Source organism: Peromyscus leucopus, chromosome 18 (genome assembly GCF_004664715.2).
Source record: "Peromyscus leucopus breed LL Stock chromosome 18, UCI_PerLeu_2.1, whole genome shotgun sequence".
Lineage (NCBI taxonomy): Eukaryota > Metazoa > Chordata > Mammalia > Rodentia > Cricetidae > Peromyscus > Peromyscus leucopus.
The window spans coordinates 46,037,300-46,063,156 of NC_051078.1; the positions used below are offsets into that span (position 1 = coordinate 46,037,300).

General features: G+C 47.5%; 1 protein-coding gene across 4 annotated transcripts in view; it reads left to right on the forward strand.

The window, feature by feature from the left end:
* Rfx4 (regulatory factor X4) overlaps nucleotides 1–25,857 on the forward strand; it is a 150,134-nt gene that overhangs the window by 83,990 nt on the left and 40,287 nt on the right. For all 4 annotated transcript variants that reach the window (XM_028883627.2, XM_037196897.1, XM_028883629.2 and 1 more), the window contains 3 exons: nucleotides 16,509–16,609; nucleotides 18,558–18,616; nucleotides 21,666–21,810. In XM_028883627.2, coding sequence (XP_028739460.1) covers nucleotides 16,509–16,609; nucleotides 18,558–18,616; nucleotides 21,666–21,810 — 305 coding nt within the window. The remainder of the gene's footprint in view (nucleotides 1–16,508; nucleotides 16,610–18,557; nucleotides 18,617–21,665; nucleotides 21,811–25,857) is intronic.

Sequence of the window (25,857 nt, forward strand, 5' to 3'; positions counted from 1 at the left end):
ATCTTACCCCGGTTTGCACTGGTCTCCCTGTGGGTTTTCCTCTGCTTGTCCACTCTTTTCTCGTTGTCCCTAACAAGCCCCCCCAACTTCCGTTAGCGTATGTTTCTGGTTGGTGCCATGGCAGAGGGCATTCCCTGCAGGTTCATAGTTTTCTGTGGCAGCATGGGCTTCTGCCATATTGAATTTTATTGATTCTCTTGGGATTTCAAGTCCTGTCCAACCACAAGGGATGCTGTGAGGGATGACGTGGTAGAGCATAGTAGTTGACTGTCGATTCTGTAATAAATGATCACAAAATGGGTGTCTTAGAATGAGAACATTGTATTCTGTCCTTTGGGTTCTTCTGTGCCTGGCCATGCCCTCCGAGTTTTCAGATGTGCCCAGTCAAAGGGCTGGCAGGCTGGGTCTTTGCAGAGGCCTCTCTGGTTCTTGGTGGCTCTCGGCAGTCCCCGACGTCCCTTGGCTGGCAGCTGCCTCACTAGTCTCTGCCCCATCTCCTCATCGCCTTCTGCCCTGTATCTTTTCTCTCACGGGGACACCTGCCCCTGGAGTTGGAGCCCACTTAGCTGATCCAGGCTGACCTCAACTGGAGAGCCACAATCACACCTGCAAAGACCCTCGTTCCTGCTAAAGTCACCCTTACCAGTTGTGAGTGAGCATATGCTCTTCCACGTACTACATGGAATATAAGTACAGGATACATTCCTAGAGGGTTACTGGTTTAGTTAGTTATTCAGCTAGTCAGTCAACTACAGAGAAGGTAGACCTCAAACTCACTGTGTAGCTCCCACCTCCTGAGTGCTAGGAGTACAGATGTGGGCCACCACACCTAGTTTGTTTTTTTCATTTTTATTTATTTTTCTATTATCAGCTTGATACACTATAAATTCTTATCCTAATAGTAAAATGTTTCATTGAGGCTTGCCCAGTAATTGAGTAAAACTAAAACGTATTATAAGCCACAGTCATCCTAGGGTCCCCCCTGCTATATAACCTCCCTGGTTCTGTGGGTTGCAGTCTGATTGTTCTTTGCTTTATATCTAGAATCCACTTATGAGTCAAGCAGTGGTGGCACATGCCTTTAATCCCAGCATGCCCAGTTTTATATGATGCTAAGTCAAACACCAGGGCCTCATGCATGCTACACATGTTCTTCTAACACTATTTTAGCTGTGTTCTATAGAGTTTTATATGCACTATTTTATTATTATTATTTCACACATATTTTATGATTTCCCTTTGCAGTCCACTGCCATAAGACTCTAGAAAGAACATTTAAAACTTCCAGAGTGTTGGGAGCTGCTATTGCTGTTCACCTTGATTTGTGTTCTTTTGTGGTTAGAATTGTTGCCTTTCCTCTCAAGGGTCCACTGCAGTTGCTTCTGTTGTCTGACCTGTGGACAGTCTGTGGATGTCGCACTGACACCTGGGAGAAACTCTGTTTCCAAGGCACAGGCTCTTCTGTACTTTTATAGGTGTGTGCGTGTGTGTGTGTGTGTGTGTGTGTGTGTGTGTGTGTGTGTGTGTGTGTGTGTGTGTGTATGCATATGTGCATGTGTGTGTGTTACAGGAAACTGAAGCCAGCAGAAATGCTAAGCAAGTATTCTATCCCTGGGTTATCTGCTTCCCCCCAGGTTGGTCTCAGGTCCCTGGTCTCACTTCAGCCTCTTGGGTAGCATCAACTCCAGAAAGACACCACTAGACTTGGTTTTCAAACTTTACTTTTATATATGATGTGACATTCAGGGATCAAGTTTATTTTTTTGGATTCACAGATAAAGGCCAAATATTCCAGCACCATTTGTTTATAAGGCTGAACAGTTTCTGTTGAGTTGTTTTGTAGAAAATCGGCCATACATGTGTAGACACAGCCCTGGACTCGCAGTGATGTTCCATTCCTTGATACACCCCGCCTCCGCCAACACTGCAATGCTGTGGTTATAACTGCTTTTTTTTTTTTTTTTTTGGTTTTTCGAGACAGGGTTTCTCTGTGTAGCTTTGCGCCTTTCCTGGAGCTCACTTGGTAGCCCAGGCTGACCTCGAACTCACAGAGATCCGCCTGCCTCTGCCTCCCGAGTGCTGGGATTAAAGGCGTGCGCCACCAACGCCCGGCTTATAACTGCTTTTGTAGCCATCTCCAAACAAGTGATAGACAGGACTTGTTATTTTTTTCCTCAAAATTGTTCCAATTTGCTGTGGCATACTGATAGCTTGTCCTGAGTTCACAAATAAAATTAGAAATAATAAATGTCTTACTAATATTTATTTTTCTAATCCATGAACATGATTCATATTTCTTATTTATGTGGCTTCTCTTACAGTACTCCTGCAGTTTCCAATCATTCATTACTTCTTTTCAAAAACATGACTGTAGTTTTGTGTGTGAATCTTTTGTCATGAGAAGTTATTTAAGTCATTTATTCTAGTAGTTTTTATGGCAGGTTCTTTGGGGCTCCTTGTGGATATAGATGTATAATCTAGGCTTAGAGACCATTTTGTTTCCTGATTTCCAATCTATACCCCTTTAATCCACAATGTTATACTAGCTAGGACCTATAGGTGACAATGGACATCTTCACACTTTTCTAGGTCTTAGAGAGTATGTAGTGTTCGCAATAAGATATAGAAAGTTCCATCAGATCAAGAGAGTTCCTTTCCACTGCTAGTTTGCTGAGAATTTTATCATGAAAGTAATTTGAATTTTATTAGACATTTTGGTTTGTTTCAATATCATATTGTGTTTTTATCTCCTTGGTCCGCAAATGTGGTGGGTTTCCTGTTGCTTTATTTTCAAATACCATAGCAGACTTTCATCTAGTAAACACTACATACTTTCCGTATCAGACCTAGGAAAAGTGTGAAGTTGTCCATTGTCACCCATAGGTCCTAGCCAGTGTAATATACTTCACCACAATTTTAAAACATATTGAGAATTGCTGTTTTGTTGTGGATTCCATATTTCAATTTATAAATGTTAGTGGTCTTTAAGGCTTTTTACTTATAATATCTTTCTCTGATTTTGGTGTCAGGGCAACATTTGTTCTCATAAAATGAGGTGGGAAATGTTTCCTCTCTTCTTTTACTCTGAATTTCATCCAGAAATTTGAGCTTAAAGTTTTCCATACTTCTTTACTTCATCTTAGCATCTGTAGGGTCTGTGATGATGTTCTGTCTCTCATTCCCTATGTGGGTAACTGGAATTTTCTTTTGTTTTTCTGGGTAGTGTGCCGAGACTCACTGGTATTTTATATGTAGATTTTCTTCTCTTAAAGCAGTTGTTGTTTTCTCTCCCTTGTCACATTTCTATTTTATTGATTTTTTAAAAAAATTGATTTAGAGCTTCTTATTCTTTCTCTTTTTACTCTTTGTATGAAAACAAGTCACCGATTAAAAATCTATTTAGTCAGGTATAAGTAGTTCATGCCTATACTACAAGCACTTGGGAAACTGAGGATTATCATGACTTTGAGACCAGCCTGGGCTATGCAGGGAGTTCTAGACTAGCCTGGACTATGGGGTGAGACTCTGTTGTAAAACACACAAAAAAACTCAAGTGAATTCACTTTCATGTAAAATCATTTAATGTTTTAATTTTTTCTAATTATTATTTAGTTTTATTCCATAAATTTTGATATCTTATATTTTTATTTTGATTTAAAATATGTTTACTTTTCCCTGTCACTTTCTCTTTAATCTATGGATTATTTTAAGAATGAAATGTTTAATTTTCAGTTATTGGAAGTTATCAATATACTATTCTGCTATTAACTTATATTTTAATTTCCCTGTAGTCACATTGCACACATCACTTTATATCGGGTCTTTTATGTTTATTTAAACCTGTTTAATATCTTGTAACATGGAGTGTGTTGAAAAGTGGCTTGTGTGTTCTGGAAATGATGTCTGAAGCTGTCGTTTGAGGAGATGTTCTGTAAATGTCTGTTAGGTGGAATTGATTGACTGCAGTGGTCATGTTCTCCTTGTCCTTAATGACTTTCTCTGCTTTTGTTCTGTTGACGGCCATCTCCAACTTTAATTGTGGATTTGTCTGTTTCCATCCATTTTTGCTTCATTTGAAACTCATTTTTGAGGATGTGTAGTTAAATATATTTAAATTAGAATGTTATGTCTGCTGGAGAACTGATTCCTTTTTGTCACACACGTATAACATCTGTGTTATTCATAATAGATATTGTCCCTAGTAATACCTATTGCTTAGCAGTTTACTTTGGCAGTAACATGGGTACCAGAGCATTTTAAAGAACTGCCTTTTCTACCTTATTACTCTATCATTCTGCTCATATGTTTGTCTTACATTTTTGTATTTAGCACAGAGTAAGATCTCGTGTGTTTGTTTATCTAATTGGCAATTCCCCATTTAATGCAATCTCATGGTGAGTCCAAGTCTTCCATCTTGCTAGTTGTTTTAGCTTCACTAGTTCTGTCCAAAATGTCTTTCTTTATGTGTTTGGTTTGGGGTTATGTTTTATTATTCCCACAACTAGATCGTTATTGATATATCTTTTAAAAAGTTAATGGTTGTTTTGATATATACCTGGTTTATATACAGTTTAAGAATCTCAGCGGGGTGTGGTAGCACATGCCTTTAATCCCAGCATTTGAGAGGCAGAGGCAGATGGATCTCTGTGAGTTCGAGGCCAGCCTGGTCTACAGAGTGAGTCCTAGGACAGCCAGGGCTACATAATAGAGAGAGATCCTGTCTCGAAAAGAAAAAAAGAGTCCTAGGACAGTGACGTCCAGTTTGTCGTCCCTTCTCTGGTGCTGCTGCCATTTGTTTCTAAAGATGCTAAAAATTTGCAAACGACCATGTGTATATTCTTTCCTTGGACAGTTATCTCTCAGTGCGAATGAAGATATGAAGCTGGTCTTTTATATCTACCCTCATTCTCATTATTCCTGATTTTGAGGGGGTGAATTATATATGTCTGCATAATACAGTCCTGCCCGAGGAACTTCTTCACATTTCGAGTATTGTAGGTCTGGTGGTGATGACCTCATTCGGTTTGTTTGGTTTGGTTTGGTTTGGTTGTGTGTGTGCGTGTGCGTGTGCGTGCGCGTGCGTGTGCGTGTGCATGTGCGTGTGCGTGTGCGTGTGTGTGTGTGCATGTGTGTGAAAACTATTTTTCCTTCACATCTGAGAAGTGTTCTCAGTGGGTCCAGTGCTGGAGTGACAAGTTATGTGTGCTTACTCCTGGTGGTCTGGGTGAGAATGTCCCCATAGGATTCTGTACTTGAACACTTGGTCCCAGCTGGTGGTGCTGTTGGGGAAGTTCAGGTGTGGCCTTGTTGGAGGAAGTGTGTCACTGGAGCTGGCCTTTGAGACTTAGAGATTCTTTCCACTTCCTGCTTGCTCCCTCTGCTTTGTGCCAATGGTAAAGGATGTGAACTCTCAGCGTCCCGTGGCTCGCTGCGACAGTTCTCCACCACGACAACTTTTAACCCTCGGGACAGTAAGACAAACGAATTCTCTTTCTCTATGTTGTCTTGGTCACGGTGCTTTATCAGAACAACAGAAAAGTAACTGATGCACGACGCTTGTGCACACAGAGGCTGGAGGTCAGCACCAGTGTCTTCCTCAGTCACTCGATACCTCATTTTGGGGGATGGTGTCTCTCACTCAACTGAGAGCTGTTGTATGAATCTTAAAAGTTCTTATTAATAAAATCGAACCTGAGGCCAGTTATTGGGGTGAACACTGGAAGACCAGAGCGACAGAACAAGCCACAGCTAACCTCACCTGGCCAACTTCTCAGCTGGAAGCCTCTGTGTCCTCATCCCAATGACTCTCAGCTGAACTACTGCTCAAAACTTGCCAAATGCTTAACCAGCCAAATGCTTAACCAGCCAAATGCTTAACTAGCCAAATGCCTAACCAGACAAATGCTTCTAGTTTCTGGTCCTCACGCCTAATATACCTTTCTGCTTTCTACCATCACTCCCTGGGATTAAAGGTGTGAGTCACCATGCTTGGCTGTATCCTTGAACAGATGGATTTCTGCCTCTGGAATGCTAGGATTAAAGGCTTGTGCTACCACTGCCTAACTTCTATGTTTAATATTGTAGCTGTTCTGTCTCTGACCCCAGATAAGTTTATTAGGGTGCACAATATTTTGGGGAACACAATACCACCACAGAGAGCCCACTGCAATGGCTAGACTGGTCGACCAGTAAGCCTCAGCAATCCTCATATCTCTGCCTCCCAAGCAGCGGGGCCACAGATGTATGCCACTCGGCTTTTAGATGACTGCTGGGGTCCACACTCAGGCCACTGAGCCACCTCCCAAGCCCACAGAAGGGTTTCTGTGTGTTTTCTTTTCTTTTCAGTATTTTAACAGTTCATGTGCTTGTCTTTGGCTTAGATGCTTGTACTTTACAGATCTTTTGTCCTCGGTGGAAATACCCCACCCATTTGACCACCTCAAGCTTTTTTCTATCTTTGTTTTTCAGCTGTTTGACAATGACCTATTATAATTCTGTTTTGGAGCCTGTCTAAGTTTTTAGAGTATCTTGGATCTGGGCTTAACTGTAATTTCATTATTTGGGGGGAAACTCCTAGACGTTATCTTCTCTATTTTCTTCTTTTTCTCCTCTTGGCATTTCAACAATGAGCATGTTAGCCCATCTGACATTGTCCCACAACTCTTAAAGGGAGCCTTTCTTGTTTTATTCATTTTTATCTTTGAGTTTGGGTTGGTTAATTTTTATTAAAATATCTTCAAGTTCATGGATTCTTAACTTGGCTGCCAATGTTACCATACCTTGGTTTTATTTTCATACCCAACAAACCATTTGATTCCTTAAAAAATTTTACACGCAGCTAATTATTATTATCATTACCATTATTATTATTGTTGTTGTGTGTACTGCATAGGTGTGGAGGAGAGGACAGCTTTGTGGAGTGGGTTCTCTCCTTCCAGCTTTTACATATGTTCTGGAGATAAAACTCAGGTCACAAGGCTTTTGCAGCAAACACCTCTGCCCGCTGTGCTCTCTCCCACCCCAACCCCCATCACCATTATAAAGTAATTCTTCTATCCTGCTGAAGTTTCTCATCTGTACATGCATACTGTTCATCTTTTCCATTAGATCTGTTTCAGTATTAATCATATTATAGTTATTTTAGGGTCTGTTTGATTGTCTTGTTATACTGACTGCTTTGTCTCTTTACAGAGATTTCATATTTTTATTTTATCCTTTATATGTATGTATCTGTGGTAGTTTGGATGTGTTTGGCCCCCAAAAGCTCATAAGGAATGGTGCTATTAGGAGGTGTGGCCTTGTTGGATGAAATGTGTCAGTGTAGAGGCGGGCTTTGAGGTTTCCTATGCTCAGGATACCTCCCAGTGAGTCAGTTGACTTCCTGTTGCCTCTGAGTCAAGATGTAGGACTCTCATCTCCAGCATCACATCTGCCTGCCTGTCACCATGCTCTCCACCATGATGATAATGGACTGAACTTCTGAAACTATAAATGAGCCCCCCCAATTAAATGTTTTAATTTATAAGAGTTGCTGTAGTCATGGTGTCTCTTCACAGCAATAGATCCCTAACTAAGACATTGTGTGTCTGTATGTGTGCACATGTGAGTGCAAGCCAGAGGTCAGTGTTGGCTTCCTCAACCACTCTCCACCTTATTGTCTGGGGTAAGATCTCTCACTGAACACAGAACTTGCCTATTCAGCTGGGCTCGCTGGCCCCAATGACACCCCTGTCCGCACATTTCCAGTGCTGGGATTACAGGTGTGTGCCACTGCACATGGCTTTAATATGGGTTCTGGAGTCCAAACTTAGGTCCCTGAGTCGTCCATCTCCCAGCTTTTTAGTTTTGATTGACTGTCGAGCAGTGTCAGAGCAATGGACACCGAGGAGATTAGGATTTATGCCTAGAAATGGCATGTGCCTCTTCTCCTGAGCGTCAGTGGGGGTTGAGTCTCTCTCCTCAGGGATTCCTGGACTTGGACTTTGTAGTTGCTATGGTTACCTTCAATGTAACTCTAGATTCAAATTATTCTGGAATAGTTTGTGCTTAGTTTAGAGATTTGCTTGTTAGATTTTCTTTTCGCTCCCAATCTTTCTGCCTCAGGCTTAGGCCTTCTCCAGGTGACATCTACAGTTGCTTGAGGAGACTTAGTTAATGCTTGCCTTCTTGTCGGTGGCAGGCTTCTTTCTAGAGAGGTGGCAACCAGAGTTTAGAGCTGAAATGACTTATCTGCCTTCATGTGCAAATAATGAAACAGCCAGGATTCATTCATTCAATACTCATTCACTCATTCACTAAACTAATGTCTATCAATTACACTAATTGGACAGCATTCAATATTTCAAACACGGTTGGGTGTGGTGGTGCATACCTTTAAGCCCAGCATTTATGAGGCAGAGACAGGAGGAACTCTGTGAGCTGTGAGTTCAAGGTCAGCCTAGACTACATATACAGTTTCAGACCAGCCAGGGCTTCATAGTGAGACCCTGTCTCAAACAAACAAACAAACAAACAAACACAAATATCTCGAACATTCTTGCTGCACTGAGTCTACGGTAGATCTTTGGAGACTTTTTAAAAGTCACACAGACTACCGCTGCTGTGATCTCAGACGTACAAATTCAGTGCCTTTACATTACACTACGAGGGAAAGTTACCTCAAGGCCAGGGTCCATCTCACAGCTTACTTTAAGTTTTACACCTTCACTTTTTTCTCCACTTGCCTGAGTGCCCAGGGCCTCATGCTTCATTGGGTTGAAAATAGACACTGTCCCTCATGGCCCTGGCCAGGGTGAGGCTCAGGATTCACCCCCTCTCTAAGTGCAGCGGGGGTGAAGAGACGGCAGCATTTGAGAAGCCGCCATGCACGTGTATTCTGCACCTTTATTACAGGAAATGTCAGATCCATCATCCTCAAAGTTGTTTTGCTCTCCTCTTTTGGGTGATTTTGGCAGAGTGACTGACAGTCTTATCAGTTGATGTAGCAAAAGAAAGAAAGGGGTGTGTGTGTGTGTGTGTGCGTGTGTGTAAGTGTGTGTATGTGTGTGTATGTGTGTGTGTGTGTGTGTGTGTGTGTGTGTGTGTAAGATATTCAAAAAAAAACCCAAAGACCAAGGACCAAGGCAGCTGCTAAATGGAAAGCAGAAGGCACCGGAGATGGTGAGATGGGAAGCAGCTGGTGCACCCAGCATGGGAACTGTCGCACTATGAGGCTGCAGGACAGTCCGCAGGCAAACAGCCCTGGCCTTGGTCCTTTCTCTGCCTCTTGCTGCATGCCCTAACTCTGAGCCGGTTCTCACTTCTCTGGAAGGACTAATAATAACACCTACTTCACGGGCGGGCGAGGTGAGGATTAAACAGGGAAGGATGTGCGAAGTGTTTAGCGTCCGGCTCAACACACTCATTAGCAGGTGCCTGCTGTTATCACTTCCTTGATGTTCCGCGGCACCAGGGCTGGCGGTTACCCGGACCTGAGCGTCAGGGCGGTGCCTGAGTGCAGGTTCCCGGTTGAGACCTGTAGCTGTCAGGTCCATCCAAGCAGGAATGTTGACCCCCACCCCCACTGCCAGCCTAGGGAGTGGGGGAAGGGCTAAGAAGGGAACCCCTCCCTCCGGGTGAGCCCCCATGAAGGCAGAGGGTCAAGAAGAGGCTCGGCAGATGCTGAAGGAGTTGGCATAGCCAGGGTCTGGAGAGGTATTTCAGAGCCATGTAGTCAGTTCAGTAGCTCCTTGCCTCCTCATGGACACCACCACAAAGCAGCCTCAGTGTTCAGATAATGTAGAAGACTACGGATCCAGGACTAGAGAGACGGATCAGTGGGTAAGGCACTTGCTCTGCCCAAATGTCTCAATCTGACAACCAAGACACTGACTCCTGAGGTTGTCCTCTGACCTCAACATGTGTACCATGGCATGTGAGTACCCACAACAGACACACAGACACACCAACAGAGAGAGAGAGAGAGAGAGAGAGAGAGAGAGAGAGAGGAGAGAGGAGAGGAGAAGAGGAGAAAAGAGAAGAGAAGAGAAGAGAAGAGAAAAGAGAAGAGAAGAGGAGAGAAGAGAAGAGGAGAGGAGAGAAGAGAAGAGAAGAGAAGAGAAGAGAAGAGAAGAGAAGAGAAGAGAAGAGAAGAGAAGAGAAGAGAAGAGAAGAGAAGAGGAGAGAAGAGAAGAGAGAGAAGAGAAAGAGGAGAGATTTTTTAAAAGCCTCTAAACTCCAAATAGAACCTTTTTTTCTGGGCTGAATCCCTCCACACTTTTCTTCAGCTTAATAAAAGCAAACAATTGCCTCAAGCAAGAGGTCCTTCCACGGGGCTGCTGCATTCTTTCTGGTCCCAGACAAAGGCCAGCTCCCAGCTCGGGCGCCACGCCAGCAGCAGCAGTGCATGGTTGGAGAAGGGCAGCCTGCCCCTGCCACTGGGCAGTTACCCAGCGCTTCTCCACGGCTTGGCCCTCTGTGGAGAGCAGCCAGAGGTTCTGAGAAGTTGTCCCCATTAGATGACCAGCCAGTATGAACTTGCCTTTAGGCCATTCTGAATCCTTTGGGTTCATCCTGCCCTCAATGCTCGGAAGCACCTCCGTGGACCAGGCTCCTGACAAGGCACCATGCCTAGCTCCGCTTTCCTTCAGGAAGACGCAGTTCCACTCATGAGGAAAGCCTGCTGACTCTGCCTCTAGAATATTCTAATCTGACCCTCGTGCACTGTTCCCGCTCTTTCTGCTCTACCCAGGCCTCCCTCTTGCCTGGCCTGTTACAACAATATCCAGACAGTGCTTTCTCGGCCGTGCTTACCCTCCCATAGTCTGTTTTCATCACAGAAGCCAGAGCAATGTTTCTTTTAGTCTTACGGTAGGATTGAGTGTTGAGACAGCACAGGCATCTCATGATGGGAGAGAACAGTGGTTTGAAATACTGCAGTCAAGGTGACAGCATTTGAAGTTGGGAAGGAAAAGAGTATGCCATTCTCTAGGGTGAGAGCATATTAGGTAGAAGGACCAGCAAAGTGGGCAACAGCTTTGAGGTGCTAGAAAACAGAAAGGAGGCAGGTGCTGCCGAATGGAGCGAGCCAGGAGGCAAGCGGGAGCGGCTGCAGGTAGAGGTCATTGGGCAGAAGGAAGGGGAGCCTGGGCGGGGCTTTGTGGAGACTGTCTGGGATCTGTCCATCTGAAGACTGAGAGACACTTACTTACATCTAACAAACATATCTTGAATGCCTACTATGTGTCTGGGGCTATGGTAGGTGCTGAGGATAAAGTGATAGGCAAAACAGATGTAGTGCTTGATCTCTCCTCCAGAGTATGTGGTCTAGTGAAAGATGTGCGTTAGTCAAAGGATTCCCAAAGCTGGTACAGCATGGCCTGACCGTCACAAGCACAGGGCCTCACCGGAGGAATAACTACAGTTTTTTACCTCATCCTGGCGGGGGGAGGGGCTTCATGGTTTTCTTACAGAAGTAACAGCCAAGCTGAGCTAAGAGGAACGAGGAGGTGCTGAGCCCATGAATTAAGGGAAAGATGTTCTTGGTGTAGAGATCTAAAAGAACAAAGGTCCTAGATGGAAGGGAGTTGGTCAGAGGCCAGTGGGACCCAAGGTAGAGCAAAGGGGGCAGAGAGAGGAGAAGGCGGGAATATGTGCCTTGGGGGCTGCGGTGAGGATTTGGGGTTTCATTCTAAGAACATAGGAAGACACTGAAGACTTTTAGCCCGAGGGTGACACAGATCAGCACCATTAATGTTTGGGGGATCTTCCCTTCACCTTGTGCTGGGGTGGAGGTAGAAGGAGAGAGGCAAGGTGCTTAGGAAGTCGATATTGGGGCCCAGGTAAGAGATGGTGGCTGACTGGACTGGCAGGAGATGCACTTGGGAAGGGATTTGGAGGTACAAATCTTCAGTCTATGCTCAAAGGGGCAAGAGTCTGTGATGGCACATTTAATGGGCACACTAATGGAGGACACTGAGCCACGGGCACACTCATAGAGGACACTGAACCACGGGCACACTCATAGAGGACACTGAACCACAGGCACACTAAAAGAGGACACTGAACCACAGGCACACTAATGGAGGACACTGAGCCACGGGCACACTAATGGAGGACACTGAGCCACAGGCACACTAATAGAGGACACTGAACCACAGGCACACTAATGGAGGACACTGAGCCACGGGCACACTAATAGAGGGCACTGAACCACGGGCACACTAATAGAGGACACTGAGCCACGGGCACACTAATAGAGGACACTGAACCACGGGCACACTCATAGAGGACACTGAACCATGGGCACACTCATAGAGGACACTGAGCTACAGGTGTCCTCCTGATAGATGCAGCACAGGGGTCGCCTGGGAAGTTTCCTGGACTAAAGAGAAAACTGTGGCCACTTTAGGTCAGTTCTTAAGGCCTCATGGAAAGCACACAGGAGAGGTGACTAAAATAAATGACAGCACAAGGAAGAAATCAACAACCACAGCGTGGAGAGTCAGTCACAACCGAATCCAGAAAGCTTAGCCTGGATGTTATCTCTTACATGTAAAATGTGCATATCATTAATTTGAATAAACTAAAAGCTGTCTTTAAGAGAAGTGGGGAAGCTGGAACACCAGCTGAGCCTTAGATACCATCAGGAATTACAGTTCATTATGCCAGCTGACCCAGGGACATGGAGATGTTAAATGAATGCACACATGTGAATGTATACACAGACACACATATTTAAACCTTGTGAAATTTGCACATTTAGTTATGGGGGTGAGTAATGTCATGTATTTGCTAAAAGGTCCCAGGAAAGGAAAGAAAGGGGGTATTAGTAAATTAAACTGATAAAATACTGATAATTGTTGTGGCTGTGGCAGTATTTGGAGGTTTTTTCTTATACTACCCTGGGGTCTGTTTGAAACATTTCATAACAAGCAACTTACAAACAAAGCTTCAGGGCTGAAGAGATGGCTTGAGGGTTAAGAGCTTCCCTGCAGGGTTGGAGAGATGGCTCAGCGGTTAGGAGCACTGACTTCCCTTCCGGAGGACCCGGGTTCAATTCCCAGCACCCACACAGCAGCTCACAACTGTCTGTCACTCCAGAATCCAACACCCTCACACAAACATACATGCAGGCAAAACACTAATGTACACAAAATAAAAATAAGTAGATCATTTAAAACATAAAAAAGAGTACCTCCTGCCTTTTCAGAGGACATGAGTTCAGGTCCCAGCACCTTCACCAGGCTGGCAAATTCCTGTGACCCCATCTCCAGCGGGTCACACGCCTCTAGCTCAAGTGTACACAGCATGCACTCAATTTTGAAAAAAAAAAATTAAAGCAAACTTTCAGAAACAAAACTTCATGGAAACTAGAGTTTCATTCTAAAATCGGGAATACAAGAGTAGAAGTGTGTCTAAGGGAAAACAGGGTTTCATGTGGGGCATGTTGGGTCCATTCTGCAGACCTCTGTGTTGGAGATGTGTAGGTGAGTGTAGGTAGTGACCGACATGTGGGCGTGGATAAATCACTAGCACTGTGTATGTCTGGTGCCCGTGGAAGTCTGAAGTGGAACTCAGAGAGGTCCAATCCTCTGGAACTGGAGTTGTAATGGTGGGGTAGAGGGCCTGAGCTCTGGCTAAGGAGCAGCTCGAAGCACCCGCCGATGCCGAGGGAAGCCAGGATTTTCCCAGAGGACAGGGCCACCGTGGAGCCCTGCCACAATGCCCAGCAAAGCAGAACAAAATGACTGCTTAGATGGAGGTGGCTGCCGAAGGGACAGCCGCGTGGGCTGAGGCAGGGAGTGAGGCAGGGAGCGAAGGAGAAGGAAGGCGGCACAGTGTCCGGTGACGACGGAGAGTCCGAGGACAGGGATGCCACGGGGACGACAGAAGCGGTCTATTCGTTATGTGTGTGCGATGTGCGTGTTTCACATAGGTGAGTGTCATGGCTTATGTGGAGTCCAGTGGACGACGTCTGCCGTGGCTGCTCTCCACCCTGCCACAGGAGCCCTGGGGTTACAGACTACACTGCCACGTCCAGCTTCATGTCGGGCTCTGGAGATCCAAACTCAGTGTTTACACCATAGGCCCTTTGCCTGCAGAGCCATCGCCCCAGCCCCTCCATTTGTAAAAGTCCCACACACACACCCCATTTTCATTATTTATTGAGTGCCCTGGGAAATAGTCATGAAAACTAAGCACCTGCCCTCCTGGAGTTCCACATCTAGTGGAGTGGGTAGGTAGGTATCAATTCATTACATTGCCAAAGTCATGCAATACTGAACTACATTTAAAAATAATCAGGCTGGGGCCTGGAGAGATGGTTCCGCAGTTAAGGAGCCTTGGCTGCTCCTCTATGGGACCTGGGGTCAAATTCATAGCACCCACATGGTGGCCTACAAACCACTGTAACTCCAGCCCCAGGGGATCCAGTGCCCTCTTCTGGCCACTGTGGTCACTGCATGTAAGTGGTACAGAGCCGCACATGCAGGTAAAACACCACACACATAAACTATCCAGAATGAAGGGGAAATATTGGGTTAACAAAGGACAGACAAGTGGGGAATCATGTTAGGTCAGACAGGAAGGCTTCTCTGCGGAGGCGACTTTGAACCATAAGACCAAGAAAATAATGGAAGATGTCACACGAGGACCCGGGAAAGGAGCAAATAGCAGGGGTGGTAGTTGTGGAAGACTACTGTTCCCAGAAAGAAACAACAGAGGCTGCATGTGGTGCACACCTTTAATCCGGATCCCGGAGGAAGAGACAAGGGGATCTCTTTGGGAATGAGGCCATCCTGGTCTACATAGCAAGTTCCAGGCTAGCCAGGGCTACATGGTGAGACCCTGTCTCAAACAAACAAACAAACAACAACAGCCCAACAAACCAAAGCCAAAACAAACAAACAAAGCAATAAAGAAGCAGTATGCTCGAGTGAAATGAATAGGGACAAAATGAGTTTTTTAAAATAGCAATCAGTTTTTTGTTTTTTGCAAAGTGAGTCATTCTTGAATGCATTAAAATAAGTAGAGGGAAGCTCCAATGAAAAGAGAAAGCCTAATTCACAAGAGAAGGGACAGTCAGAAACAATGTCCCTAGGAAGGCAAGAAAGGCTGGAGGGTTGGTTGCCTCGGGAGAGAGGAGCCAACGCCTCCTTGACTGTTAGGGAGAAGCTGCATGGTTTGTGCAGGGGCAAGATGACAGCCAAGGTACTCACTTACGCCACACATGGGGAGGAGGGTGGACCCCGGGGGAGGAGGGTCTGGGGGGGCTGACGAGTCACATGACAGCCATGGTGCTCACACCACACATGGGGAGGAGGGTGGGCCCTGGGGGAGGAGGGTCTGGGGGGGCTGACGAGTCACATGACAGCCAAGGTGCTCACGCCATACATGGGGAGGGGGGTGGGCCCTGGGGGAGGAGGGTCTGGGGGGGCTGACGAGTCACACAGAGTGGAATGGGTGAAAGGAGAGAAAAAGCAGGGATTGCCATGGAGGTTGGTGACCGTGGTCTGCCAGGGGAAGGACAGCAGAAGACTGAGCCAGGGCAGGGTAAGCGGCTGATCCTAAGTCAGGTGGCCTGGATGGTCACCATGGGGAGAGGTCCCTGCGTCCGGTAATACCCAGGAGGAAAGTGGGTGTGAGGCCACAAGCAGATGGTTTTAACGTAGAGTCTGAAAATGGTGCTCCCCTGTCCTCAGCTCCAAATTCCCATCTCACACTGAACCCTATGGCTCCTGGCTGCCTCCTGGGTCTAAATCCTTCCCACTTTTCTCCATCCTCAAAATTCACTATGGTTTCAAGGCCCATTTTAGAGCTTTTTTGCCGACTTAAAACAAGCTGCTGCTAGACCTGCGAGATGGCTCAGCCAGTAAACACGTTGTCAAGCCTGACAACTGAGTTTGAGTCCCAGGGCCCCGCATGGCGGAGGGAGAGAACCGGCTCCTTCAAGTTCTCATCTGGCCTTTCCCCCATGGCGTGTGTGTGTGTGTGTGTGTGTGTGTGTGTGTGCATGGCATGCCTTTGCACATGTGCATGCCATGCACACACACACACACACACACACACACACACACACACACACACAAATATGAGCGGGTGCTTCCCAGCTCCCACCGAAGGCAGCAGTTTACTAGGCTGACTAGGCATCTCCAAACACCGCACGTGGATTCTTCCAGCCAGTGGTGTGGAGGCCAATTCCAGAGCAGCTTTCTTAGGTCAAGGCCCACTATCTTCACCCCTGACATAAGGTGTTTCCAAAATACCACGGAGGATGTCTTGCTAGCTGAATGAATTCTGAACGCCACCTCACCTTGCAGTGGCTTTTACCCACCCCTGTGCACAGGCACCCATCAGCCCCTCCCCCAACGCCATCCGATCTTCAAAGGCACCGGCTGCACGCGGAGCTTCTGGGCTGCTCTGACAAGCCGCATCTATAGGTAGCAGCCAACAGAGGATCGTGTGAAATAAATCCCTCTGGGCACTCAGAAACTCAGAGCACACTTACAACTCGTCCTTTCTCCTTCTAGCCTAACTCAGGTGATCCGGAAGTTTGCCAAGCAGCTGGACGAGTGGCTGAAAGTGGCCCTCCATGACCTCCCAGAGAACCTGAGGAACATCAAGTTTGAATGTGAGTACTGAGGTGGGGAGCAGAGCGGAGTGAGGGCAACGTTTCACAGCCACTCCTTTCACGTGAATCGTTGATGCAATAATACTCCCCGGCCTATGGAGCACCAGGGGTTAGGCTAAGTACTTCCCATGTGTGAACTCCTTGATCCTCGTGAAATGTTCCTCGCCCGCAGCACCGAGGAGGGATTCAGACTTGGGTAGTAAATAGCAAAGACAGGATTACTCCCAGTCTCTCCGTCTGATTCCAAAGTCAACACAATACTTCTAACTCCATTTAATCCTTACGGCAGGCTCCACTATGAGGTAGGACACAGTGTCCCTAGCTACAGGCAAAGAAACATCCCAAAGCCACACGGCCATACAGCTGGTGATTTGGAGACACAAACTCGTCAGTGCTCTGAGGTTTCCTTGAAGCTCCTGCCCACGAAAGACTGTAACTAGTGTAAGAACCTCACATATTCTCTGCCTAACTAGAAAGCCAAATTAATATTTCTTGTAAGGGGACTGGAGCCATGAATCCTTGCTTGGCTAAGCAGTGTCTTGCAGCCCCAGCACTTGGCTGAGTCTGAGAAGGCTGACTCCATTTTTCTGTCTTGATGGGTCTGAGCGTAGTGAAGACTCAGGGACAGCACACATTTGTTGCTATTGAACAAAGATGAGGCGGTTTTAAGCAAAACAAGGTTTTAAAATATGTTTCTTAAAGTCCATTTGAATGCAGCTTGCCGTCCTTGCCTAAAACAAGTACCAGTGGGTGAACCGAAGGCGATCAAATTACGCTTTCTCTGCAGGCAAAGAAGCCCTTTCAGCCGCCTTGAGGCCGCCTGCAGCGCCCATCACCTATTGATAAAGCCTGCTTTATTTCACGGCTCTCAGTTCTTTTCTTTTCTCCAGCACTAAATTCCACATCACAAAGTTAAAGAAAAAGTAATTAAGGAGCAGGATTAACAATTGATCGGCCTGGAAAATTAGAAGTTCATCCCCCCCCCCCCCCCCCCCCCGCACACACAGCCCCCCCCCATTCCTCCACCCCACACACTATTTTTCAAACCAAGCCAGCTCTGAGTACAAATTAGATGGGGAAATTTCTGACGATTTCATGACCAGTTCAGAAATTAATGAGAAGAATGCCCCGTGCCCGTTTTAATTACACCAGCAAAACAAACCGTTCAAAGTCTGCAGCAAGGAGGAGGTGGTTGGTCTTCACCTGTACATGCTTGGAGGAAGCGGTCCTCCCCAGGGAGCCTGAGTGTTTGGAGAATGTGCAAGAGCGTGGAAACAAACACCTCCCACTCCCAGCCCAAGACTGGAAGAATGAAGTCCATGAACAGGAAACGTCTTTAAAAAAAATCCACAGATAAGTGGTCCCTTCACTTCAAATCATCAGACCATTAGGGCAGATAGGCAAACAGCCCTTCCTAAATCAAAACCCACAAATAGGTCCCAGAGGCCATTTGGCCAAAATGACGAATGATAAATGCCAAATTCCCTTGCAGGGGTAGCCCAGGTTCCAGGCCAGGAGCACCCCTGGCCACACAGCACTGAGGTCAGTCACGGTTCCGATGAGACGCATCATGTTCTAAAGGGGCTTCTTCAAAGCTTTCATTTGATTTCTGCGATGATCTGGAAGGCAGTGATGGAGCTTGCAATTAGCAAAATGAAAGACAAGTGAATAATTGCTTTTCCTCGCGGGTGATTGATGCCACCGTCTCTCACACCTGCGAGTGTGGCATGTGCATGACTTTGAAATCTGTACCCTAAATGTCATCATTAGGAAATGGCTGTTGGAGCCAAAACAGGACAATAGTCAGGCGCAGGAGTCTGCCAGTGAGTCCCTAAAACAGACAGGGCGGTGAGGCAAAGTTAGAAAATGAGAACTACTTTTTGAAATCTGCTCCTGGTTGGAATATCAAGCATGTGAATGTTTCTAGCTTCCTGTTTTCTTGTTGCAGTATCAAGAAGGTTTTCCCAAATTCTGAGAAGGCAAACATCGCTGAATCATCTTTGCCAGGTAGCTGTCTTCTCTCATTTCTATTAACACGCTGCTGAGTCATTGCGAAGGACAAGGGCTACATCCCCAAGGATAAAACGTCCTGTGGCATCAGTCCGTGGCACATCAGGACTCTCTCTCTCTCTTCTGTGCTTAGTTTCTATACATACGGAACTAACACCTCAGCCTGTGTCTAAAGTTGTAACTTGTCTACAACACCGGTCACCCCCGAAACTTTTGGATATGATCAGGGTTTCCAATTTTGCGTTTCCTTCAAATAACTTGCTGGGTTTGTCAACTACTATCGACACTTAGGGGTGCAACTGTTTATGTGGCAGCCTTGGTCTCTCCCCCATAGATGCCTGTTGGCTCACTCACTCAGATGACATCTGAACACCCTAGTCACATGTAGAAACCCTTTAAGAAGTAGCAGCTTGCCCAGAGCAGCATGTAGCCTGGACAGTAGTCAGCATTTAGCAAGGACGGCCATTCCTCCTCATCCCCAATTCTCTGTCAGAGCTGATCCACCTCACTCTTTCATGTCAACTGCCTTTACCACTCAGATCTGCAATCACTCCCGCAGAGTGTCGTCTGGTGCTGGGGGATTCTGGTTACACAGAATTCTGGTTACGCAGGCAAGAGGTGGGGTTTTCTAATTCAGAGTGGTCCAGGAAGGCTCCATCTGGGAATCCTCACGCCTCTCACTGTTCTCACCCTGTGCCTGTCACTGAAGGCACACGGGATGGTTTAGGAACAGAGGGGACCCCTTCTAGGTTGGGGCAGCTGTGATAAAGGCAACTCCTGGGCATTGTTCTGGAGAGAGTCTGACAAATGATGGAGCTTAGGAAAGAACGTGATTATTAGGAAAACCGAGACACAAGGATGTCCTGCATTTCTGAAACTGTGTGCCAGATCCATTCTCTCTCTCTTCTACTTGGAAAAGGGAGCCTTAGACCTACCTGGAAACATACACATGCTTTTGGTGTTTTCCTCAGGGGCTCAGATACTTTAGGAAGGATTTTGCCCCTTTAATGCACACATAGACATCTATTCCTGTACCTGCACTCGTGTGGCATGGATGGGTGTGCATGTGTATTCTTACACTCATGAACATGCACACACACACACCCTCTCCACCTTGCACACACAGAGCATGGAATTCAGTTAGTAAACACCACATTTCCAACCTCCTTAGGCAGCTCCCAGACACATTCCTGGACCAGCCAGAACTCTGGACTGGTATTAATTCTGGGAATGAAACACAACGGTACATTTGAGCTAATAAACCAATGAGCTTTCCTAAACACATACACAGAGCAAGTCAAAGTAAACAAGACCCAAGGAGAGACTCTTTCAGACACACTGCACTAGTCAGGCAGGCAGGTAGGCATTCATCTCAGCCACTCATTTCACGAAATCTTTTTGAAAGTCTGCTGCATGCCAGACACTGTGTTCAGTGGTCCTGTCTTCATCAGGAAAAGAAGTCAGTAAGTGAATAAATAAATAACTAAATTGGTAAATAAGCAAGCGTGTTGTGAAGGGAATGGGGTAGAAATGGGAGAAAGTACAAATACCAAGTGCTTAACTGGGATAAGCTGGTTGGAGAAGGGCTCTCGATGTATGTCACATTGAGGCAGAAGCATCAGGACAGCAGAGCTGCTGGGACATGGTGGGAAAAGAAAGCTTCAGTCTGTGGGAACACCGTGTGCGCAGGCTCCGAAGTGTGAGCGCAGTCTGTGCAAAGCAAAGCAACCACAGTGCGCCCATGGAGCCCTGCTTCCGGTCTACACACTATACTTGATGTCATCACAAGGAGCATCAAGAGGCAGGGACCGCTGGGTCTCCGTTTCAGACTGAGACCAGGGGGCAGAGCTGGGTGTGAGCTACGCATGCTTGAGTCCACAGCACGTGACCTTCACATGTTGCTGTTTTCATGATCAAACATTCAGACACTCTGGGTGTCTCTGATCGTGAGAGAGGGCTACAGTTATTTCTGTGGAGCTGACTTGTGCTTGCATAGAGTAGAGCAGAGGATGTAGTTACCTCAGCCTGGAAGCTGACAAGTCTTAGAGATAGAGATCAAGGATGTTCTTGTATGTTTTCAATTTCTAAAAAAAATTTTATTAAAAGACATTTTAAAAATATAAGTATAGGGTCTGGAGAGATGGCTCAGAGGTTAAGAGCACTGACTGCTCTTCCAGAGGTCCTGAGTTCAATTCCCAGCAACCACATGGTGGCTCACAGCCATCTGTAATGAGATCTGGTGCCCTCTTCTGGCCTGCAGAACACTGTATACATAATAAATAAATAAATCTTAAAAAAATATAAGTATAAAATAAATATCCTAGATATCTTTTCCTTTGCTCTTATTAGTATTGTTCCAGCTTGTAAATTTCAGTTCACTTACAACAGTTTGCTGGGATAGTTACAATTTTAAAAGACACACACACACATACACACACACACACACACACACACACACACAAACACCTGTATCTTAATGTCTCCTATTTTTCTACGTTATTCACATTTGTTTCACTCTCCTAATTATATAAAAACAAGCACAAAGAATAAGAACCCAAAATGCACGATAATATATTCATGTGAAAAGTCTACATTGTGAAATTTCTGGATACCCGTTAGGCACAGGGTGGCCAGGGCAGTTCCTCAGCAGGTCCTGCCACTTTTCTGGCACTAGAGGCACAGAGGTTTATTAAACACAGAACTCCTTCCTATCAGCTTGAGCCAGAAAGCTACCAGATGTCTGGGCCTCATCCCGTAGTTTGTTGGGTGAAGACCAAAGGGACTGGGAACAACAGCAGGGTTTGGCCTGGCCCAGGTCATCTTTGTGGAGAAAAAGAAGAGAGAGGAGAAAGCCTCAGGAAGAGAGAGTGTCTCTCTGAAATTTCTGAGTTAGGGCATCACCGTTGTTTCTTGAAATCAAGTTTCCCTGGATTTCAGAGGAGTTTACAGAATATAATAAGCATCCCTGCTCAGAAGGCACACGGGGTACAGAGGAGAGGGGCTTTAACTGGACATGTGCTGACAAGGCGGCTGGATCGGATTACAGGCCTCTCGAACGGTGATCCACAGTGCAGACATCACGTTCCAGATGCTGGAGGACTGGAGGAACGTAGACCTGAACAGCATCACCAAGCAGACGCTCTACACCATGGAGGACTCTCGAGATGAGCACCGCAGACTCATCATCCAGTGTAAGGTGTCCCACGGGGGCGTGTGTGTGTGCGTGTGTGCGTGCGTGCGTGTGCGTGCGTGTTCCTTCTGTTTCTGTTTTTAAAAGGGAAAAAGTATCTTGATAAATATTCACGTGGTGCTCCCACCCTGTCCCCTTCCCTGGATCCCATTCTTCTTATTGTTCCTGTCAAATGGGTCGGCCCAGACAGGAGGGCTAATTTACTTAAGAAGGTATGTGTCAACATGGCTGATGCAGTTGGGTAGCACACATGTCATACAAAGGACCCTGCGTGCCATGCATACCTCCAGCGCAGTGACAGAGAATGGGAACTGAGACTTGTGGCCTGCCTTGGTGTATGTCAGTATAGAGCCAGCTGGATGTGATGCCTGTGTGTCAGTGGAAGGTCACATGACCATGAGTTGCACACACACACACCCCACTCCCCCTCACGAACACGTCAGTCGGTGACCCTTTCAGGCACATTAAAGTTTGAGAAGACATAAATGGGTGGTGAGTTACTTCCATGAACATGTGTTCATGGCCATATGGACAAAGACTTCCTACAAGCAAATAAGATTCAAGTGCAGCCAGCCCTGATATGGGCAAGATGTTTGCTCCCAAGAGTGAAACATGAGAGGACAGAAAATATCACCTGTCACCTTTAGACACTTCTGGGCCTCCTTTGAGCTTGGCCCAGCTGACTGGTCAGGGCACACCTCCTCTGGCCAGCCATCCTTTCCTCGGAAGGGCAGCAGGTGCATGCTGTCAGGTAGAGTAGTCAGTACCCCTCAGAGATTCCGGGGAGGGTGGTGCTGATAGTATGCTAACGGCAGATGGTCCAAGACCCCTACCTTCTGTGTGGGGTAAATTACATCGTCACTCCAATGCCCATCAGGAGGAGGAGTCTATTCAGAAAAGCCCAGGCCTCTTGAGTTACAGGGTCTGCTCCTCCACGCTGTTGTCCTGGGGGTTCGTCTTCTGCCAGCTGGTCTAAGCCTGGGCCGTTTATGAACCAACATTCTCTGAGATTTCCTATTAAATGGCGCTTCCTTTTAAGGCCTCTCAAAGGCCAACAGAGCCTTACTTCCTGGGTGCGGACCCTGGCCTTAACTCGGGTTCTGATTCTTTCTCTGCACAGTGGCCCACTTGTCTGTGTTGACTCTTAGCAAAAGCCACTGATTTCATAACAGTTCCGCAGCTGCCTGCGCTGCCAAGTGCTCTCTCAAATCACCGTGTGTGATGTCATCAATTCTTCGCAGCCTCAAGAAGAAAGGTCTCACGTCACTCTCATTTTACATTTGAGAAAACTCAGCTCCAACGAGTTGATGGGGGCTTCCCCAGGGTCCTGTGACCAGCACTGTGACAGTGTTAGGCCTTGAACCTAGGCCTGTGTCAGCCTCCCCAGCACAGGGCAGCTCCTGCCGTGAAGGAGCAGAGGGAACCAAGGTTGTGAAATACCGCTGAGCTCAAGAAGGGCAGGATCTTTCCAAGGGCTTTCTATTATTCTTTTTTGTTTGTTTTCATCGTGCGTGCGTGTGTGCGTGGTGTGTGTGTGTGCGTGTGGGGTGTGTGTGTGTGTGTGCGTGTGGTGTGTGTGTGTGTGTGTGTGTAGTTGTACATATGCAGCAGCATGTGTGAGGAGCTCAGAGGACACGCTCAGCCTTCACCTTTGACCTTGTTTGAGACAGGGTCTCTTGTTCATCACAGCCTACACCAGGTGTCCTAGTCAGGGTCACTATTGCTGTGATGAAACACCATGACCAACGTGACGTGGGGAGGAAAGGGTTTATCTGGCTTACACTTCCACACTGTAGTCCATCACTGAAGGAAGTCAGGACAGGAACTCACACAGGGCAGGAACCTGGAGGCAGGGCTGATGCAGAGGCCGTGGAGGAACACTGCTCACTGGCTTGGTCCCCATGGCTGGCTCAGCCTGCTTTCTCATAGAACCCAGGACCAGCAGCCCAGGATGGCACCACCCTCAATCAGCGGGGCCCTTCTCTATTAATCACTAATTAAGAAAATGCCCTACAATCAGATCTTACGGAGGCATTTTCTCAATTGCGTTTTCCTCCTCTCAGATGACCTCAGCTTGTGTCAAGATGACTCACGGCTAGCCAGCACACCAACCTCCTGGGAAGTCTCCTGTCTCTGCCTCCATTTCACTATCGTAGTAGTGAAATTATAGCCGTGTGCTGCTCAACACACAGCTGTGTGTTTTTTGTTTTTTGTTTGTTTGTTTTTGTTTTTTAATGTGAGGTCTAGAGATCCAGACCCACACCCTCAAACCTCACCCACCAATCCATCTCGCCAGCTTCCAGGCTGGATTCGGGCTGTTTCACCTATCCTCATCTAGACCCAGAGGAAGCCCCTTTCCGAGCACCTTACGGCCCATGGGAAACCACTGGTCACTATGTCCCAGTGAGCCAGGCATGGACCTGGCATCCGATAACGTTTGAGGAGCAGAGACCCACCAGCTACCCTGCCTCTCGGTTTTAGCGAACACTCACAGTTTTACACTGACTTCCCTCTCCCCTTAGAGCCTCTTGTGGGAAGTAAAATGTGAGCCAGACTTAAGGAAAACCACAATCAGCGAGCTGGTTGAGGGACCAGGCTCTGAGCCCATGCTGGAGCACCATGGACACCACTGCCGCCCCTCTCTCTCTGAGAGACTCTCTGGGCTCTCTGGGTTCCTTTAGATGCAGGATAGAATGGTGTCATTTGAAGCTGGAATTATATTGTGGTTCAGTTCAACCCAGCTGCTCCTCACTGGATGTCTATCCTGGATCAGGCTCTGCGTTAACAGCCGGGCAGTGACTGGGATAGACGCAGAGCCAGAGTGCATGGCGAGTCCAAAGCTGATGAACGACACTGCTGTGGACAGTGCTATACGAGGCAACGCCAGGCAGGAGTTTGAGGCAGGGTGCCACGCCTGAAGGCGCATGGCCCGGTACATAGGTGCCATACCTGTACCTCCCAAGAGACATGAGCAAAGTCCGTGAAGTCAGTCTGAGCAGGGGTGGGGCACCTCCCTTTCAAAGTCTTGCTGTCAGGGTCACCACTGCATCTGTGATGTAGAGCCTGAGTGGGGATGCTTGGCTCACTTTAGCTCTTACATGTGTTGGTATTTGAGCACACCCCTAGAATGAGTGTTGAGGGGTGCCTCAGGAAAAGGGTGGGCTGTTTGCCCAAAAGGCCTTGCTGGAACCTTGGCTCCAGTGCATGGAGATCATGGTTTCTAGTTCTGTAAGATGAGAATAATGCAGAGGGGTTAAACATGACTAAATACTGCAGGCTTAGTGCACAGGGGAGGAGTGCTCCACAGGGGGGGAGTGCTCCACGGGGGAGGAGTGGGAGAGTGCTCCACGGGGGAGGAGTGCTCCAAGGGGGGAGTGCTCCACGGGGAGGAGTGCTCCACGGGGGATGAGTGGGGAGTGCTCCACGGGGGAGGAGTGCTCCACGGGGGAGGAGTGCTCCAAGGGGAGGAGTGCTCCACGGGGGATGAGTGGGGGAGTGCTCCACGGGGGAGGAGTGCTCCACGGGGGAGGAGTGCTCCAAGGGGGAGGAGTGCTCCACGGGGGGAGTGCTCCACGGGGGGAGTGCTCCACGGGGGAGGAGTGCTCCACGGGGGAGTGCTCCACAGGGGAGGAGTGCTCCACGGGGGAGTGCTCCACAGGGGAGGAGTGCTCCACGGGGGAGGAGTGCTCCACGGGGGGAGTGCTCCATGGGGGAGTGCTCCATGGGGGGGAGAGTTCCACGCGGGGGAGTGCTCCACGGGGGGGAGTGCTCCACGGGGGAGGAGTGCTCCACGGGAGGAGTGCTCCACGGGGGAGGAGTGCTCCACGGGGGAGGAGTGCTCCACAGGGGTGGAGTGCTCCATGGGGGGGAGTGCTCCACGGGGGATGAGTGGGAGAGTGCTCCACGGGGGAGGAGTGCTCCACGGGGGAGGAGTGCTCCACGGGGGAGGAGTGCTCCACGGGGGGGAGTGCTCCACAGGAGGAGTGCTCCACGGGGGAGGAGTGCTCCACGGGGGGAGTGCTCCACACGGCAGTGGTTAGGAAGCAGA